This window comes from Phoenix dactylifera, unplaced genomic scaffold (genome assembly GCF_009389715.1).
Source record: "Phoenix dactylifera cultivar Barhee BC4 unplaced genomic scaffold, palm_55x_up_171113_PBpolish2nd_filt_p 002934F, whole genome shotgun sequence".
In the NCBI taxonomy this organism is placed as follows: Eukaryota; Viridiplantae; Streptophyta; class Magnoliopsida; order Arecales; family Arecaceae; genus Phoenix; species Phoenix dactylifera.
Window position 1 is genome coordinate 3,059 of NW_024070010.1, and position 17,112 is coordinate 20,170.

Sequence of the window (17,112 nt, forward strand, 5' to 3'; positions counted from 1 at the left end):
CAAAACCTTTTGCTCTCATTTAACCATAGAAGGCCTCCGGTCAGATGAGCTCCGACAACCTTCGGGTTTTTTTTTTTTTACCTACGTGCAGATGAACAGATTGAAACTTCTTTTTCTCGCACAGGTCCACCAGCAACCTACCTTCTGGAACAGATTTTCAGCGGCAACAAATGTTTATTCATTTGAATCAATTGTATTAACTTAGGAATTTCATAATTCTTATTTAATAATTTCCACAACAGAACTTAAGAAATCCATCGACTCAAAATTTCTCAGAAATGAGAAAAGAAAACATATCCGGCTTCTTTAATCTCCAGAAGAAGCTTACATCATGCAAGAAACAAAAGACAAGCCCATTACAGACAAAGGGTATGTCACAACTCACAAAAATCTTTTCAACTAGCAGAAAGGATAAGAACTGGGCTCATCTCACAGCCGAACTCAGTTGCCTTATTTTATTAGAACACAAAGTTTAAGATCGATGGGGCATAAGACATGCTTTATAGCAATAAGCTTTTCTCTAATCCTCCATGCGGATGATGCACCGAAGACCTTCCCCCTTAAGCATGTACTCGAAGGCCTTGTTGATTTCAGAAAAAGGCACACTGTGGGTGATGAACTTCTCCACTTCTAGCTCCTGCACCATTAGTGCAACATGTATCAGGACAAATATACTTGGATAGAATCTAAGAACAAATTATTATGCTTTGTTAGCCAATCCTACAAACTCTTATTACCTAATCAATCAGGAGTAAAGCTTTAGCCATCAGCACACAACAAGCGAGAAGAACCTGATCACTTTTATTAAGGAAGAGAAATTAGACTACGCTGTTTACCTTGTTCATATACTTCTCAACGACTGAAGGAAGGTCAGAGCGCGGTTTATAGTTCCCAAAGAAGGTTCCCTTAAGAGTCCTTTCATTGAGGAGGTTCATTGGGTGGGTTTTGAACTCGGCGTCCTTGTGAGGCACCCCAACCAGTACAGCAACACCCCAACCCTGAGGCAGATAAGATTTCAGATTGCTATCTTATCATTAATAGTTTGAACTGCGAGTTTGTAAAGGGAGCAAGAAATTACATCATGAACACATTCAAATGCAGATATCATGGCTTTTATGTTGCCAGTGCATTCGACGCTTCGATCAACGCCACCATTAGTCATCTCAGCAATCACCTGAAAAGTATTCAATCTTTCTACTTAATACATCATGTACATTGTTTTTGAGACATCACAAGCAGTTGAACTGCTTCCAAATATTATAATTTAACTTCTACAATACACCAGGTGCCATGGAATGAAAGAAGTCCTATATCAGCACGCAAGAAGTATTATCATGTCCAAAAACAAACCTACCTCTTGGACTGGTTTCTTATAATCCATTGGATTCAAAAACTCTGTGCAACCGAACTTTTTTGCTGGTACAACAAAAACAAAGAAAATGAGACTTAGTACCATGTTTTAAAACAAAAATATCGAGTAGAAACTTAGTTGCTAGATGTGCCAGGAGCAGTTGCAGCAACAGAAGCATATTTTTTAAGAAACACTTGAAGTAAGAAAGCAAGAAGCAGGCACAGTTTTGAGATCCATAGAATTCTCTTTTACAAAGCAGGTATATTACCCTAGATAAATTTCCAGCTACCAAGCGTGGAACCACATAAAAAGAGCAGTCAGGAATAAATATACTTTGTTCTCACATCAGCAGAAGTTAAATTAGCATGCACTAGTTCAATTGATGCAGTAATATAGATTCATTGATGGAGAGGAATGGATAGTTGTTTCACCTTCCTCAAACCTGCTGGCGTTCAGGTCAACACCAATGATCCTCGACGCCCCAGAAACCCTAGCCCCTTCTGCAGCCTGATCATAAACAGATATGAATCAATCAACCAAAACCAACATCAACACAGGTCCAGAAGCAAGATGTAGAAGGCTAGACCTCAGCAGAATCGGGTGCGGGTGCAGCAAAGCATCAGATTTCATATGAGCGGCAATAGAGTTTTTAAGACCCTGGTGCTGGTTTGGGTTTCTGGACTACTAAGAAAATTATACAAGAAAGATACTCACAGCAAGGCCTACAGCTCCCAAACCGAAAATAGCCACTGTCGATCCCTTCAGTGGTTTTGCAACATTAACAGTCGCACCGAACCCTACCGAAGAGCAATTCAAAAGATAGTAAGCACCTTCCACAATATCCGAACTTGTAAATCTTATGATGTCGACGACAGCCTTGGTGTCTCACCTGTCGAAATGCCGCAGCTAAGAACGCAAACCTTGTCGAGGGGAGCCAAGGGGTTGATCTTGGCAAGACAGCCGACATGAATGACGGTGTACTCGCTGAAGGTGGAGGTTCCTACGAAATGGTAAATGGGCTTTCCATTGATACTGAACCTCGTTTTCCCATCATTGATCATCACTCCCCGGTCGGTGTTTATCCTGAGGAGATCACACATGTTGCTCTCCGCAGACTTACAATGAGCACACTCTTTGCATTCTCCAGTGAATACAGGGAGGACGTGGTCTCCTGGTGCAAGATCAGTCACACCCTCCCCAACACTCTCTACAATCCTAAGGGCACCAAAAGAAATAATGCTTTTAAATAAAAAAAAAAACACTCAATACAAATCTTGACTATAAAGTTCAATAAAAACAAACATAGATAACAAAGCTTTCAGCAGATACAAAATTTTCTGTCAGATAGCGGATCTAAACATGGAATTACCAAAATTGTAAATTAACACGAGTGGCATTGACAACACCATCAAGGCAAAGGTGTCGTGTATTTAAAGTCAACAGACAAGAGAAGTCCATTTTTTTTGACCATGTATCTTTTTCAGACCAAGACAAGGGATGCCGCAAATGGTTTCAAGATGTTTAATTATCTAGTAAACATAACTGCCAAACACAATCAACATAGGAATCTCAAACTTCAAATTCTTAAGAAATTTATAACAAGCAAAATCCAAAAGCAAAGATGGTAGTGGCATTTGATAAGGTTATGGAAGTCATACCCTCCAGCCTCATGGCCAAAGATCCGAGGAAACACAGGAGTCTGGCCCTGTAGAAATTAAACATTAACACCATTTTTAATTATCCAAACAAGACAATAAACAAACATAAATCGGTTACAAGAACGAGAAGGAAAAAATAAATCAAATAGACTACCTTGGCTTCCCAGAAGTAGACATCAGTGTGGCAGAGGGAAGTATAAAGGATCTTCACCCGAACCTCCATCGCCTGCGGCGGCGCGACCTCCACCTCCTCGATCACCAGAGGCTTCCCGGCCTCCCACGCGACCGCCGCTGAATCCAAAAGCAAACGAATATATGAACACTCAACATGGATCAGAAAAAAATTATTCTCTCCAACAAAAAAAAGTTCATCACCAACTTCTTTTCCTACTTTATTACATCAGGCTAGCCTTAAGATCTATTCGTCTAATAGAAATGATGTGGATAACATAGAACAAACAAAGATCCGAATCAATAAATATTCCAATATATGATCCGTAACCAAGATCATCTATGAGAACTAGTATTGATTAAAAAGAAGAAGACAAGAAGAAAAAAAAGTTGGCAAAGATTTTGTTGAACAGAGGAATCAACCAAATCTAGAACAGAACCAAAAACAGAAAGATAAGCATAAAAAGAAAATCAAGCTGCCCCCATTCTATCTAATAGAATATGTTCTCAGAATGAACCCAAAGAAGAAAAAACATTGATGAGTTTAGGTTCAAAGCTACAGACCTTTGCATTTGATTACTTGACCCGCAGTGCCTGCCATCTCCACCACCTCTTAATCTGTCTCTCTCTCAAACTCTTCCTCAAGCGCCCCTTCAAAGATCAAACCTTTTTTTTCTTGACAAGAATCCAAAGATCGCTCCAAAGACGCTACCTTTCACAACTTCGATTGGAGAGCACCAGGCGCTGAAGCAGCTATATATAGGCAACAGATAGAGAGAGGCACTGAAGACTTGCTTTTTCTTTTTTCCCCAAATTCTATCAAAGTCCCCACGGTTTTGCCTCTGTCGCTGGAAAATCCCTTACCACGGCGTCAGCACAAAACCAGTTTTCAGTTGCGGTGCTCCTTTTTGATTCTTTTATTAACTGGGGCATGCAAATAAAACAAACGGGTTGTTGCATGTTGGTCCAATAATATGCTGACCTTTGATTTGGACTTATCACCGATGAGGGGAATTGGACTCGAGGGGAGGGAGAGAGAGAGAGATAAGGCAGGAATCTAAAACCATGGTCTGGACCCGGAAACCGACCCTGGTTTTCCTAGACCAGCCGGTTCAGCGCCACTTGGTTTAGATCCGCGGGCGCTGACTGGCTGCACCTCGGTCCTCGAGATCGAATTTAGTTGCCACAAAATTACGATCCATGAAACCATCCTGCGGGTATTAAAGGATGGTAAGCCATTAAGCACCCTGATCACGTATTAGCGGATTCATATCACACGCACTGAGAGACTTATCATGTCCATCAAATGGTGTAAAGCAAAGCTGGTCGAAATGGAAATTATTAGAAACTTGGCTAAATGCACTGCTTTTCCCTAATTCATGTCTTATAATGTCTTTCTATGAATTGGACCATCCCAGAGTTATCGGCTCGATTTGATTTTTCAACATCTTGGATATGCACCCTGGCATTTCACATGTGATGTTGATCGAGGCAACTCCATCCTAATTTGGCTTAGGTTTATTTACTAAACCAAAATAATTCGATCCTTAAGCATCTTATTTGTGCCTTTTCTTTGTGGATTTGGTTGTAACATAAAATAAATCACTTATGTCTGCTTGGTTCTGAAAGACGATCTAATCTCTAGAGGAGGAGAATATTGAGGAATTTGAGCCATCTACTTGGTCAATTAGATTGAAGAGTCGGGTGCAAGCGACATTTCCAATTGGACGACATTTGGATGGATTCAAGTTCGAAAGACATTTCCACTTCGACGACAAATCAAAGGACTCAATTGATTGACCATGATATTTCCAACTTCAATCTTCTGCTGGTTGCAACTATTTCCTTGAAGCATATAACAAGAGAATATGGATTCAAATTCAAAAGATATTTCCAAATCGACAATTAAAAGACTCAATTGATTCACAATGATATTTCCGACTTTAATCTTCAGATAAAAAACAATCAAATCTTATACCATGGGTCATTTGAAAGTAAAGTTCTTTTTCGAGCTATGGAGGAAGCTTCGACCATATGAGAAGATGCTTCTATATATTTTAGATCTCTCTTTCCCCCTGATGAAAGAAAATAATCCTCCTCATTGCACTTCAATCCATTTCGATAAGCACCACTTCTTAAATAGAAGGATAAAATGATCTTTTCTACTAACTATTACCGAATAAACAAGCATAGCATAGTTGAACACACAGTGGTTATGAAAGGCATCGGAATTAGACAAGTTGCCACATTGCCATCTGCGAACAAGAACATATGAAATATGCAGTTTGGTGATGACGTTTTCGGGATTTTTCAAAGTCAGAAGGTTATTGCAAGACGGTGGAGAATTCACATAGCCTTTCTTCACCTACCAATCATCTGTGATCAGTGTGCGTGTGGCCAGCACAAGAGAACTAATGCTTGATGTTAATTAATTAGCATCAACCGCATTGTATAATATACATGCTTTGCCAAATCTCTCTAATGCCCATATATATATATATATATATATATATATATATATATATATATATATATATATATATATTGTTGTGGGGTTTCCGAATTTAGTCCCACATCGACCGAGTAGCGGAAAGGTATGTACCTTATAATGAGGAGGCTTTAAGCCTTTCCTATAGAGGGTCCTTTTGTGGGATAAAACCGTGAGGGGCGTTGGCGGGTGACCCCTGTGCGAGCTTCGCGCCCACAGACAAGTGCGCCCCCTGCACGAGCTCCGCGCCAGCAGGGCATCCCCAAAGCGGACAATATTTCGGAAGGGACGCAGTCGCTTTCGCTGCTCGAATCGGTGGGGGATTATGCTGGTGACGATGTGCAAATCCCGCATCAGATGGCGCTAGAGAAAGAGCCTGGCCTTTCGCCTTCCCGGCAAGGAGTCTCTAACCCAGCACAGGATCTTCCCGCTAGGGGGGCTGTGTTGTGGGGGGTTCCCGAATTTAGTCCCACATCGACCAAATAGCGGAAAGGTCTGTGCCTTATAATGAGGAGGCTTAAGCCTTTCCTCTCAAGGGCCCTTTTCTGGAACAAAACCGTGAGGGGCGTTGGCGGGTGACCCCTGTGCGAGCTTCGCGCCCATAGACAGGTGCGCCCCCTGCGCGAGCTCCGTGCCAGCAGGGCATCCCCAAAGCGGACAATACCTCGAGAGACGCAGTCACTTTCGCTGCTCGTGGGAGGCTATGCTGGTGACAGGGTGCAAATCCCGCATCATACATACACACACACCTGCCCATAGGAGAGAGAGAGAGAAAAAAGCTTAATAATAGAGAGGGTATGAAGGGGAAGATGCTGCCGCGCATGTGTTCTAGTTGGCAAAATAGCTGGACTAGCAGTACAAGATAACATTGTTTAGAGTAATGCCATGAGGCTCCTTGTCATATGGCATGAATTGGTGCAATTCATTGAATTGGAGGTATGGTATTAAGTACCAATACCCCACTTGGACATGCAATGCTTTTTTTCTTTGCAGCTAATGGTAGGGATTCAATATTAGAGGTCTAATTCACCGTACCACCACCTACCACTTTGTTACATTTGCAAAAGAATTATTAAGAATTCGTTTGGTTTGCAAGAAAAAAAAAATAAAGAATACGGTGAACAAAAAATAAAAAAAATATTTTTTGTTAGATTAGAGTTTCCAAAAAAAAAAGTGATAAAAAAATAGCACTAGAAAAAAAAAATTTATGGAAGACATAGAAAACTATTTTTCTACTTATTCAGAATTCAGGTATTTTTTTTAAAAGTATTTTTAATCCATCAAAACTCATTGATAATTTTTTATTAAGAATATAATAATTATTTTATAATTTTTAAAAAAAATAGCTGCTCAAACAAATTTAAATCATTCTAAAAATATGTTATTTTTTTATTATCAACCAAATATATATATTTTTGAAGCAAATGAGTCGTAAAGAGAAACTTTGGATTGCTGCGAAGAAGCGGAGGGGAGGGTAATACCAGGTGGAAGTTCACGGAAAGATCTGCCTTTTGACTTTGGCAGCTGTCGTGCAAAATTCCGCCCTTCCTGAAACCAGAGTTAGCTTTGTAATGTATGAATTGACCTTGATCTGGGATGGACATCGGGCGAGTCCTTTTGTCGTGGGCTGACGGTAACGGTAACATGGACCATTGAAATTTCTAGAAGTGGTACATGATGGAGGAATGGAGGAAAAAAGATGCGTGTCCATGCATATCAGAACTCAATTGACCGCGTGAGGCTACTTTTTGCTTTCGAGAGCCGATTCACGTGGTGCTTTGTGGCGATAACAACGGCCCCGCTGGCCCCTGGCTTTGTGGCGTGCATCATGTGTGGTCGTCGTAGGCGTGGCTGCTTGTGACTAAAAGAAAGAACGCGACTTTGTTTTCAACGGGGCCATTCCGGTTCGAAATATGCAGATATCGATTAAATATGGAGATTAGGTATTTTCCACTTGATTTATTTGTTGGAAGTGTTACTGGTCCTCTGGTACTGAGGTAATGCTGGAGTGACGTATTTACATGCGGATTTGCCCGTGCTAGTGGAGAGGGTATAAGAAACTTGGAAGGAGGGCCTACTGGAGGCTGCTAAGCCGGTGGAGTTAATTCCCCTCTCCCCTCCTTTTTTTATAGCAAAAAAAAAAAATCTTAAAAAGGGCAATGAGAAAAAATGATTGAAAAAAAGATTTTTTTTCTTAATTTTTAAATTTTTCTTAAGAAAAAAAGCACTAAAAAAATATTTTGAATATCTTACGTCTTTTTGCTTAAAAAGGGTCTTCGGCTAATAAAATTGCAAGAGTCAAGCAATACATTGCTCAAATTATAATTAATGAGATAACACCTATTTATTATTAATATATATGTATAGAAGCCGGAAAAGAGGCTTTATCGACATCAACATGCTTAGCATGTTGAGGTGAATTTGCATCAAAATATCCAATATTAAGTTTCTTTTTCAGAAAGTTATGGAAGATTTATCGAAAAAATATGCCGGTGCTGATAAAATTTCAATTATTTTGTAAAATGCATTCCACTATTCATAATTCAAGGATTTCCTATTAATTTTTGTCTATTTTTTTTTTTTAGAAACCAATGCTTAATAACTTAGAGGTCCATTCTAATTTAGGAAACCATTTTTACTATATATTTAATATTTATCTTTTTATTTTCTTCAGAAAAATTTGTATCCAACCAAAAATTGGAAAAACTTGTTAGCCCTATCTAAGTATCCCAATGACAAAGAGGTAGTGCAGGCGCTTCAGCAACGGGAAAGACGTAGCTCTGTCTGCCATCGAGTTATCGGTTTCACAAGAAAACCTAATCTCTGAAAAGAAAAGATGTTTGCGATCCCTTACCTGCTCGATTAAAGAAAGTGGGATCTGTTTTCCCCTCGTCTTTTTTTTTTTATAATGCCCGGCTTGGAAATAAAAAATCAACACGCGGAGCAAAAAATCGCGATTGACCGAATCAAATGCTTTTTGGATGTCTATCTTGGTACTACACAGGTAGGGAAACCAGCTAGCGCAAAGGAAGGGAGACGGGGTCAGATGCAATCATGAAGGGATCTTTGGCCGCTGAAGAGGAAGAACAAGAGTCTGGTTGCGCTATTTCACCGACCGTCACTTCTCCTTTCGGTATCATACATAGCCTGTTCCTGGGCCAATTGATCCAGTTGGAGCTTATCGTTTTCCTATTGAAGAATCGTTTTTTCAGGAGTTTCTGCCTGGCCTTACCCGAGCGCAGAACGGAAGTTAATCGAATTCGACCGGTTCCCCTTATTAGTAAATTCCGCTTTTAACGTATCAGGTGGGAATGGTATCGCCTCTTTTCTTTCCGCAATGGAATCGGCTTAAGCTCGACCTTTTCTTTCATTTCCTATCAGCCGCAAGCAAAGATCATATAGCCTAATTGACTGCAAGTTGAATAAGCTATTCGGGTTCACTAGTTGCCAACAACTTCTAGTTTCATTCTTTTCTTGTACCTCCTGCAACTTCCAATTTCGGTCCAGGCTTGGGGAGGGGAGCGCTAACAGTTGGGCGCTTTAACCATTCAGCCATGGCCTCTGAACCTGAACAATCAAGAAAGACTTTCTTTCGAGTAGATCAAAAATCTCTTGAGAGAGCTGCATCTTTCTGCTAAACAAATTTAACTCCAATTGTTCAGCTAACCACGCGGCGCTATTGTAATCTCGCGCCGATCCAAAGGAAAGTTTGAGCCAAAATGGGACCTGGAGTTGGTCAAGGTACTGCTGCAGGCCAAGCTGTAGAAGGTATTGCGAGACAGTCGCCTTGTCTTTGGCCCCCTCCTCCGACCGGCTGCATTTCCGACTATTTTTCCAAACATCTCGAGTTGGAGGGTTTGACGACAAATCTTGACCGGAGGGATGCATGAAATACGAATCTTTTTTTGAAGCGTGGATTTCCTCTATAAAAAACGAGTTAGAAAGTGGGTTAAAGTTTATCCGATTATATCTGCCTTAAAGTCAAACTTTTGATCGGAATCATACCTCCAGCAGGCAAGGTCGGCTTAAGAAGTGGAAGTTGTAGAGACCTTTTGGAGATAGGCCTTACGCTGCTAGGCCTGGACCAGACGGGTTCCCGGCGTCCTTCTACCAACAAATGTGGAGCTTTTTATTCCACCTCTCCTCTCCAATCCTCGATCAAACTTGTTTTCCGCGAAATCTATTTCAGTAGAGCGTATCCGTTCTCTTTTGTCTTGTTGGTCTCGAACATGGCTGTCAGTCTTCAGTGAAACTGACGGGCATGGTTTGAGCCCTGGTGCGGAGCTCGGTAGTAGTCTGACTTCGGGAAGAGAACGGTCGGAAAGCACCAAGCAAGGAAGAAGATAAAGCCCAAAGGGAAAGGCGAAATTGATGCGGAGAAATTCATCCTGCTCTTAATTCCCTCTCCTTCCATTTCCCTGGGAAATAGTGTTGATTTGGTTGACAAGGCTTCGCCGTTTGAGAACCCCTTCTTTCACCTAGTTAATCACTAGAAGCCGGCTTGAGTCCAATGCCAAGTTGAAGTGATAGCATCCTCACAAGCAGCCAAAGATAGGCGAGGAAAAAATTCCTTCGACTTTTTTGACTTTGGTCATGTTAAAACCCCAGACGACGACGGATACTAATACATTGGTACTCGAGGAAAAGAAACCCTCAAAAAAAGCTTGTGGACTGGGGAGAGAGCTGCTCTGCGAAGCTGGGCGTTCGGTCGCCCTGGAATCCGAAATACCGGAAGCAGAATGGAAAAGCAAGGGGCAGGCCCTTTGCTACTTCATCCTGCTCTTAGACTACTACCGAGCTCGATCATTGAAGCCATAATATTTTTTTCTTGAGATTTTTCACATATTAATGAGTTGTGAGAGGCTGCTCGAGAACTCGTGGTGCATGACGGCCTCAAATAGGGAGAAGAATTTGGTAAGAGGATGGGTTTTTCTGCTGAGACTCAATTTAAGACCAAAAATACTAGGATGATAATCTATCAAGAAAAGAAGGTGCAAAGCCTTCTAGCTATCCTTAACTCAAATGTAATACTAATTCCTCGACCTTTAATTCACTTGTTTTAATACTCAGTATTTAGTTTTAATTTTTTTTCTAGTTTACATTTTTTCAGTCTTTAGTTTTTGTTCTGCTAGTTTGATCCTGTAGGGACAAAGAAATCCATAGGGCTTCCCACTCCCATGCACCCAACACATTGGGCATGGTTGGCACGTGCCACCTCCACCTCTCAACATGTAGACTCCTTTTGCTGCCACCACTCCACCTCCTCGGTAACCACAGCACCTTCTGCTTCTATACCCACTAATTCTATTTCCCCTCTTCACCCCTAAGGAACCCTAATTCATTTGCTAAGAAACTACAACCCTAACCATAGATTCCTTGAGATCGACCTCTTCCATCTCCAACTCATAAACCGCCATCTACACCTTGTGATTAGGGCTTAAAATGGGCTCGGGTTGGGTCAACATTGGGTCGGCCTATAGGCTAGGCCCGAAAAATATTGGGTTCGGTTAGGGTTTAATTATAGAGCCCATTTATTTTTTTTTGTACTGGGATTGAGTAGATCATTGGCTTGGCTCGAGCCTGAGCTCGAATATAGGTACGAACCTGACTCGTTTCAATAGTTTAGGCTTGTTCAAAAATGGACCTATATTCAATACTCCATATCGCCAATGGGTTCATTAGGCTTGTGGACTAGTAGGCTTCAGAGTATATTTGATGGTTGGATATTTTTTGTTTTATAGGATATTAAATTATAACTAATTAATTTTGGGTGTCATTCAAAGATTTTTTTGGATTTGGTCCAGCTGGATTTTTGGCCCTCACAGGTAGTCAAGGTAGCCTAATTGGGTTTGGGCCGAGGTCGGGCTGAAGTTTTCCAAATATTTTCTAGCCTCAGCCCAGTTCCAAGCCCAAAAATAATTTTCCGCCGGACTCAGGTAGAGGTGTGGGCCAGCCCGGCCCGGCCCGGCCCGTTTCGGGCCTCCTCATCTCTATTGCCGTCGTCGTGCTCCCCATCCTCGGCCCCCTTTACGAGTTAGACCACACAAACCCCGCAAAAGCCCCTCCGCCAAGCCACCGCCGGCGACGATCCATCTACCAGGATGGTGTCCTCCATCTCCAGATACACGAGGGCAGCTCCACCCGGCACCACCGTTTGCAGGACCCCGACGTCCTCCTCCCCGACCTCGATGACCACCGTCTCTGTTTTCCTCGCCTCTCCTCCCCTAACATTTGACTCTCCTCATACCTCACCGATAAAGGCTTTGCGGTCGTCCTCATCCACAACCCCTTAAAATCAAGGTCCGCTGGAAGCATCAGGTGAGACCCTTCCTCTCCCACGGTCCGTTTAACTTCGAGCAGCCGAGGGCCAAGAATAACGACGGCAAGGACTCGGATTAGCGGTTCCCGGACCACACCGATACTCGCACCCATGGTCCCAAATTAATCCGCTCCAACATCTCCCTCCACAGGGCCGGCTCTGTCCATATCATCCTCGAGGGGAGTTGTTTCTGGATTTGAAGCTTTCTTGCTGATGATTTGGTAAGGGTCGGTGTTTTTTCATAAGAAAGATGGCATTTCTGGATGACGGGGAGGGGTTTTTGGTCATGCTTTCGATTGCCGAACCTTAAAGATCCGATCTTGGTAGTTGATTTCTTGACTATGGAGTCATCCAGGTTGGGCTTCGGAGGTATGAATAGATCAAGCAGGGAGATTGGAAGGAGGCATCACCTCACCAGGCAGCGTAGCTCGGGTGGCAAGGCGATGGGAGTGAGAATTATAAACTTGAGCAAGTTAAAATATATATTTTCTCTTAAAATTAATTTATTTTGGGAAGAAAACCGTTCCCGCCCGCCCAGCAGGAGATGAACACACAATCCATCAGATTTGTAAATAAATAAAAAATTTGAAAACACGAATTATCTTTGGGATCAGATTGGTAAAAGATTTGAGCGCCCCTGTTGTCGTAACAGGCTTACTGGGGCGGACGCCCCACTCGCATCCCGCGAGCTTTTACCGCTCATCATCTCCCGTTGACTGCCTGAAGGATCATGGATTTCCCTATCCCGGCGCCGCTCCATTTATAAGCTGCAGCTACACCGCCTGTTCTTTCCTCAGTCGATGTGGGACTAAAACAAAAAAAAATCATAATACGAAGGGCGTGCACCCTGAATCATAATATCAACCTAGGGGGGCATCAGGCTGGCCTTGGGTAGCACTCAAAATGGGACCAAGACCCATTTAAAGGTTGAAGTCTAGATGTTGACCCAAATGCTGTCCAATTTAAAAGTCGTGTTTAATCTGAATCTATGTAGCCATAGTTTGATGAACCGGATGCGGGCATGGTCGAGGTCCAACTGAGATTGGATATGTTTTGCAACTTTGACTTGCAACCCAAGCCAAAAGTCTATTGTTCAAGATGTTGGTCCAAATGATGTTTGGGTAGGGTCAAGGTTGGATCTGAGCCTGCAGGTCCGGGTGATAGCCAAATAAGCTGGCACTTGGGAATGGATTACTTACACCAGGCATATTAATGCGATACAACTGTCTCATGATTTCGAAATGTTAATCGTTCCAAGCTTGAAATCTAGGAAGAATCTTCTATCACTTTCTAGATTATCGACGAAATTTAGTCCTTGGACCTCAAATATAGGCATGTGGGATTGAGATTGAGATTGGACCATGCATGGGTCCATGTAGGAGTTGGCCGAAATATGTCCATTCAAAAATGGTTCAATCATGATCCAGTTAGGGAAAATTGAGACCCTATCCAAATTTGTATCTGAATCGACATTGACAAGTTATCTATCCAGGTCCAGTTTTGAGAACCAATCAATGCTATGCCCGAACACCACCCGATTCTTTTGCAAAATTGCTTGCGATGTATAGATCATGGGCTTTGGTAGAGGTATCTATGTGGGCTTGAAATTTTATTACAATCAAATAAGGCTGCCAGTGGACCTTGGTCTCGAAAAGGCCCGTGAACAAATATTCTATCTAGATATTTACTTTAGATAATTGGATACGGGGAATTTCCACTGCAAAGTGCTCTCAACCCCTCATCCCCTATCTACCTATCTACATGGGCTATGGATGGGAGCGGCTTTCTATCTCTCTATGCTGGGACTTAGCTTGTTAAACTAATTAATATGTTGGAACTAGAGCTGATCATGAGCTGTGTTTGGGACAAAAAAAGATCAATTTTTAAATAAGCCCAGCCCAAAGTTTAATAAAAAAGAATATAATTTAGGCTCGAGGCCCGGCCTATGATTAGGAGTTAATATATCACATTTTAATTTCTTTATTATTAAATTTAAGTGCTATGTTTGGTTCACCATAGAGTTACTTTAGTTTATTTTTATATATATATATATATATATATATATATATATATAAACAATAAATAGGTGTTGCCTCATTAATTATAATTTGAGCTATATATTGCCTGATTCTCGCAATTTTATTAGCCGAAGACCCTTTTTAAGCCAAAAAACATAAGATATTCAAAATATTTTTTTACTACTTTTTTTCTTAAGAAAATTTTAAAAATCAAGAAAAAAAATCTTTTTTTCAATCATTTTTTCTCATTGCCCTTTTTAAGATCTTCAGCCTTTGGTAGAGGGATCTATGTGGGCTTGGAATTATATTGGAATCAAACAAGGCTGCCAACGGACCATGGTCTCGAAAAGGCCCATAAAAAAAATATCCTATTCTAGATTTGGCCCTTATCTCATCGAAAAAAGCCAATCCGAAAGTATTATTTAGATTTATTGATTCCGCATAGGTTACCAAGATCTATCTAGTGAATAACTGATATGAGATTAAACACACGTCCGTACGGATCATTATATATTCTCTCTATTTAAGCTCTGGCATCCTCGCTAGGCAAAGGATCAAAATCTATTTAAATTTAATCACAAATACTACAATCAGTTCTGGTTAGCTCAAATATAATCATGCTGCAGTGTCTCCTATTCCACATAGGTCATGGGCCGAATCTGCTCTGATGCTATTTTGTCGTAATCCAAAATTTTATCTAAAAGTAATAATCGGAAGGTATTATTTAAATTTTTGGATCATATATAAGCATTCAAAATTTATTCAGGAAATAATTAATGTAGAACTAAACACATGACCCATATGCCGTCACACTAAGGGCCAGCTTTATTGCATGTAGTTAGATATCCGGACTCAGCTCGTCACAGTGGAAACTCACTTCAAGTATTTTGTTGGTCCAAAATGAAGCTAAAGCGGGTTTTTGCAGCAACCCAATTTTGAGCGGATGGTTTAAAAGGGCTACGGTCTAGAGGGAGTACAAAGCCACTTTAATAAAGTGGGCTATCGTTCAGCCCACTTGCACTAAATTCAATAGATTATAGATAAATCTCATGGAGCCGACACTGTGATTAAGTTTGACTTTATTAATAGAAGTAATTATTAATTATTGCAATCTTGTTGATTAAACCTATGCTTCAAACATAAACTTAATTTGAACTTGTCTGAGATAGCTGCCGTCAGCTCATCTGAGTCTTATTCCTGCAAATTGCAATATATTTGATTAATATAAGGATCAGCATTTTGAAAAAGAAAAAAAGAAAAGAAAAGGATAAAAAAGGAACCCACCATAGAGTTGAAAACAAATAATAGAACTTACAGTAAAATAAACAAAATGTTTTGGACAAAATTTAAAATTATCGAATAACATATATACTTATGCATGTCAAAACCAATGAAGGCAAACCACGGATATGTGAAAAAGTTTGTAACTAGTACGAGAAGTCTTTAGTGATTTGAGGAATTCTGCAATTCATCTGACAACTTCCCTGGAATTAACAAAGTGTCATGCAATAAAACTAGCATCTTGCTTGACCCAGGAGATGCTTGGAAGCTGCAATTTGTGCTGTAACCCAAGTAGTTTCCCATGCATCTTCATGGTTCCATTGTTGGGAGCTGTTTCTCCACGTCTTCAAATTAATCGCATGCGGCCTAAGTACTTTTCAAGGTCCAATGTCATATTGTGTTGGTCCAGTTCATTAGTCAACCCTACTGAATGTTTTACACAAAGTTCAGAATCATTTGCATCTGCAGCTGGACCTCAGTACAAGACAGGTCATGAAACATCTTTTAATGGAACACAAACCACCACACCACGGCTGTTCTCAAATGAAAATGAGTACTCATCCACCCAATTCTTGGGAGCCCAAGGTTGTACCCCATGAACCAAGGCTTGGAGAGCGCTAGTTCGTCGGACATTGGTCATAATTTTAGAGACAAGGAACTCTTGTTGCCCCCCTCTACTAGTCTCCATCTTGATGACAACTCATTGACTCTTGTGACCACCTTAAGTGAGACATATCACCCTAAAATCAAATTCCTGCGTGCTCTCTCTTTTGCAAATAATAAAGGGTGGAAAAAATGAATTCATTTCTTTTCAGTAGATCACACACCCAACAAACTTTGTCCTGCTCTTCCAAAAAGTCTAAAAGACAACCAAGAAGTGCTCTTTGACCCACCCCAACCAACCAACAAATCCACTCAACACCAAAATCCATTATATTCCCATCAGGCCGGCCATCACGCAAACCTTATCATCTCTATATCCCTACTCAGTCCTTGCAGCAACTATTGGAGTGAGACATGGCTCCCATTTCTTCCTTCATATTCTTCCTCTTCTTTCCTCTCCTCACACTCTCCCTTCCCTCACCTTCGAATTCTCCTCTCATCCAGAAGACTTGTAACGTCACAACAAGCTACAATCTTTGCGTCGCCACCCTCCAATCTGATCCCCGTAGCCTAAAAGCCGATGACGAGAAGGCCTTGTTGACCATCATTATCGGCATCGCGATCTCCGACGCCGCGAACACGTCCTCATATGTCTCTAGCCTGACCAAGAAGAACGCTGGAGCAACACTTAACTCGATCCTACGAGCTTGCGGTGGGACGTACAGAAACGCCGGCGAGGCGCTTCGGTCGGCCGCCGATGCACTGGCCGACGAGAACTACGACTACGCGTACGTGCATGTGAGTGCAGCCAGGGAGTACCCAAGTACATGCAGTAGATTGTTCCGGATGTACCCGAGACTGAAATATCCAACCAAGATTGCTCATAGGGAGGAGGGCTTGGAGCAATTCTGTACCATTGCATTGGATATTGTCTCTCTGCTTGGTTAATATGATGTCTTTTGGAGAACTTCTTCTAGTTTCCAATTCCTTTCTTCTCCTTTAATTAGCAGTGCAAAGTTTTGTGGGTAGTGTCTTGCATTTGATTTTCTCTCTCTCTCTCGCTCGCTCGCTCTCGCTCTCTTGGCTTTGTTAGTGGCGTTTGTTATTTGTGTCTCCCACTAGCTAGGTGTCAATGGCTATGTTTCCAACTGGGATTAAGACTGCAAGTTGGTTCGGCAAGGCCAGGCCTGCCATTAACTGGACCAGATGAGGACGGGTCCTGA

At 41.5% G+C, this 17,112-nt stretch overlaps 2 protein-coding genes and 1 non-coding gene across 3 annotated transcripts; 1 reads left to right on the forward strand and 2 right to left on the reverse strand.

Moving 5' to 3' along the window:
• Nucleotides 1-245: 245 nt before the first annotated feature.
• Nucleotides 246-3,925, reverse strand: LOC103704852 (alcohol dehydrogenase 1). Its single transcript, XM_008788326.4, has 10 exons — nucleotides 3,745-3,925; nucleotides 3,164-3,300; nucleotides 3,010-3,056; nucleotides 2,241-2,566; nucleotides 2,066-2,148; nucleotides 1,783-1,858; nucleotides 1,355-1,416; nucleotides 1,079-1,174; nucleotides 837-998; nucleotides 246-637 (listed from the first exon to the last, which is right to left on the reverse strand). The coding sequence occupies exons 1-10, from the start codon at nucleotides 3,779-3,781 to the stop codon at nucleotides 521-523; spliced, it is 1,143 nt and encodes a 380-aa protein (XP_008786548.2). The 5' UTR covers nucleotides 3,782-3,925; the 3' UTR covers nucleotides 246-520.
• An 8,668-nt stretch (nucleotides 3,926-12,593) lies between these two features.
• On the reverse strand, nucleotides 12,594-12,698 carry LOC113462579. The gene has a single exon (XR_003385230.2). It is a non-coding gene; the product is annotated as a small nucleolar RNA Z279/snoR105/snoR108 (small nucleolar RNA).
• Nucleotides 12,699-16,303: 3,605 nt separating this feature from the next.
• LOC103704881 (pectinesterase inhibitor 28) lies at nucleotides 16,304-16,837 on the forward strand. Its single transcript, XM_008788354.3, has one exon. The coding sequence runs from the start codon at nucleotides 16,304-16,306 to the stop codon at nucleotides 16,835-16,837; it is 534 nt and encodes a 177-aa protein (XP_008786576.1).
• The last annotated feature ends 275 nt before the right edge of the window (nucleotides 16,838-17,112 follow it).